This window comes from Monoraphidium neglectum (assembly GCF_000611645.1).
Source record: "Monoraphidium neglectum strain SAG 48.87 unplaced genomic scaffold scaffold05424, whole genome shotgun sequence".
Lineage (NCBI taxonomy): Eukaryota > Viridiplantae > Chlorophyta > Chlorophyceae > Sphaeropleales > Selenastraceae > Monoraphidium > Monoraphidium neglectum.
The window spans coordinates 1-3,211 of NW_014008206.1; the positions used below are offsets into that span (position 1 = coordinate 1).

The following is a 3,211-nucleotide window of genomic DNA, read 5'->3' on the forward strand; positions in this document are numbered from 1 at the left end:
AGCCTGGATGGCTCCAGGAGCGGGCGACCGCGGGACGCTGTAACAATCCTAATCCTAATCCTGCTGGCGCTGCCTCCGCTCTGCTCAGGCAGGCGCGTTGGCGCAGAGGGCTGACAGCCGCCAAGCTCAAAGCAAGGGCGGGAAGGGCACGCGACGAGGGACGCCTTATGTGGTTGACCAAGCCACTGTGCTGATGGTGAGAAATTGTGCAAAATGAGGCTGATGCGGAATTGAGTGCTGCTCTTTGCGGCCATGCGTGTAGGTGGCATTGCTGTTGTGGCAATCTGTACGTGTGCAAACACCGTGACCCTGGGCAGCTCCAGCTGGTGTTTGCCACATCTTGTGTAACAGTATTGTGCAAATCATGTCAACCTGCGCGGCTCCAGCAGGCGACCACGGGATCGTGTGACAATGCTTTGCTATCAAACATATGCATTGACACTTTTGCCGGACTCTCTTTGCAGAATGGGCGTGGCCTTTCTTGTTACACGTGTCTACCCATGCAAAACACATGTGGGGTCAGCACTACTGCATGCTTGACTGCCGAGCACCTTGCCACTCAGTAGCTCAAGACTGCAAACAACGTCAGTGCGGGGCGCGGCGGGGCACCGGTCACAAGTCAGTGCTGGAGGGGTGAGGGGGGGTCACGGAGGCTGCTGGCGCCACGCGCACGGGCGCGCGCGCAGATCACAGACTTTGTCGGCGACAGGAGTGCGGTTGCGGTTCATACGCGTTCTCTGGTTCGCATTTGAAGCTCCACCTCCCGGGACGAAGGAGGCCTGGGTGGGTCATGGCAAACGGCTGGGGAGGCAGACATGTTCTGGACCCAAAAAAGCATACGGGCACGCGCTCGGCGCGGTGGGCCGAGCAAAGGCAGGCTGATCCTGTAGGGCCAGCGCGCTGCGCGCCCGCTGGGGCTGGGGTCTCGCCGTTTGACCGCGAAAGGGGAGCCCATCCCAGGGCCTTGGAGGCTCTTAAGATTAAGAATAGGGACTGGAGGCCCGGAAGGGAGAAACATGGGTTTGCCACACAGGGTAGAGAATACATAGTGCGGCCTATGCCTGCCTGTCTGCCTGTCCGCCTGCCTGCTTGCCTGCCTGCCTGCCTGCCTGCCTGCCTGCCTGCCTGCCTGCCTGCCTGCCTGCCTGCCTGCCTGCCTGCCTGCCTGCCTGCCTGCCTGCCTGCCAGTTGTCTGCTGCTTACGGACACGCACGCGCCAGGCATAGCCGCTGGCCGCAGCACAAAAGCGCGATAAGGAAACAAACGATAGATAGCGCCGGCTGGATCACGGGGTGAAACCCCCAAAGGATCACATCATACCGCCATACACACGGAAACACGCATATGCGCACGCCCCAACCCGCCAGAAGCACGCTCGCCTGCGCAGGAGGCTGGAGCCGCAGCAGTGCTGAGCCCGCGCACGGGCAACCCCGGCCTCGGAACTGGGGCTGGCGGCAAGGCAGGGGCTGCACCAGCTCACCCAAACCCATCAGGGGGAGGGGTGCAGGGACCCCGCAGCGGGGCGCACCCATACACCACACCCAGCCGAAACAACTGCGCCCGCAGACGCGACGGCTCCGCGGCGTCTCCCCAACCAGATCAGATTTGAGCAGATCTCGGATCACGAGGCGGACTCTGCGGCCATCTCCTGGACGGCCGCCCTCGCCGCGTCCGCGTTGTTCTCTGTGCAGCACCGCCGCAGGAACTGGTACCGCACTGACAAAAAGTGCGCCACGGAGCCCGGGTCGGCGAGCTGCGTGTTGAGCGCTCTGAAAACGTGCGATCTCGTAGCACCGTCCAGATCAAGGGGTTGCAACAGTGAGAGGACACCATTGAATGCGACGCTCTTGGCGTTGGGGTCTGTGGCTTCCCCGGGCTTCAGGTCGATGTCCGGGAGCACTGGCAGCTGCGCCCGCACGGCCGCGGAGCCCGGGTCGGCGAACAGCGCGTTGAGCACTTTGAAAACGCGCGATCTTGTGGCGCTGTCCAGGTCAAGGGCTTTCAGCAGCGAGAGGACGCCATTGAATGCGAGGCTCTTGGCCTTGGGGTCTGTGGCTTCCCCGGGCTTCAGGTCGATGTCCGGGAGCACTGGCAGCTGCGCCGGTCCGGCAGCGGCCGCGGCCGCCGCGGCGCCAAGCGCGCCGCCGCCGGTGCTGCCGCTCGCCGCCGCGCACGGCGCGTCGTCGGCCGAGGCTGCGGCGCGGTGAGGCGGCGGAGGTGGTTGCGGCTGCGGGGGCGGTGGGGACGGCAGCGGCAGCGGGAGCAGGCGGCGGCCGGGGACGGGCGCGGTCAGGCGCGGCGCGACGGCACTTTCCCCAGCGTCATGTGTTGAGGGTCAATGCCATTGGGTCAAACAATTCATTAGAACCTTTCCTATGCCCTGCGCACCCTTCTTGCTTATGGCGTAGCGGGGCCGCCCAAGGCGCAGCGCTGTGCTACGCTACATCGCGCAGCCGAGGCAGGCCGTGGAGTGGGGTGGTGCAGAGCATGGGTGAGGCGATAGCACGCGGTGCACGTGGCAGTGAACGAGTGTGAGCGGACTGGAATCCCGTTTGTTCTTTCGATTGTCGCTGCTTGGGCAGAGTGCTCCCCGGCTGCAAAAGAATGGCCACCAACAGATCTGCGGCGCGGGACAGCATAAAAGTTGCAAACAAATCGAAATCTTTCACTTTACGGCATATGTTTTTGCGGCTCGCTCACGGCTGTGCCCTCTCATCATGGGAGCAGCAACCAACGAGGATGGCTCGCGTCCTGTGCGTTCGCCATGCTTGCACACCTGCTCGTTCACAAATTGACAACGTCGAAAAGTCGCAATTTCCAAGAATAACAGAATCACGTGCGAGCCTGCCATCGCGCTGTCCTTAGATCGATCTGCCCTTGTTCCCTCGTCCTCAGCGAGAGCCAGCTCGGCCTCGCGCTTACCACCGCGTGGAATCCATTCCAGAGACATCATCAACGACATGGCCTGCAGCCACTGGCGTCTTGCGGGAGGTACGGCGCGCGTGGGGGCTGACCCCTCACAGCGGCAGGCGCGACTGCACGAGGCATGCTTGGCAGAGCAGAGCGCCGCACGACGCCCTGTCTGCTGCACTGCTGACGCTCTTGCTTCGACAGAGCAGAGGGCCGCACGACACCCTGTCTGCTGTACTGCTGACGACCTTCCTGCTGTAATTGTCCTGTCCTCTCGCTGCAAGCCGCACGCACAGCACAA

The 3,211-nt window shown here is 63.2% G+C and overlaps 1 protein-coding gene across 1 annotated transcript; it reads right to left on the reverse strand.

The window, feature by feature from the left end:
• Positions 1-1,621: 1,621 nt before the first annotated feature.
• On the reverse strand, positions 1,622-2,962 carry MNEG_15545 (hypothetical protein; the record flags this gene model as incomplete). Its single annotated transcript, XM_014035984.1, has 2 exons — positions 1,622-2,193; positions 2,923-2,962. The coding sequence occupies 2 exons, from the start codon at positions 2,960-2,962 to the stop codon at positions 1,622-1,624; spliced, it is 612 nt and encodes a 203-aa protein (XP_013891438.1).
• Between the last annotated feature and the right edge of the window lie 249 nt (positions 2,963-3,211).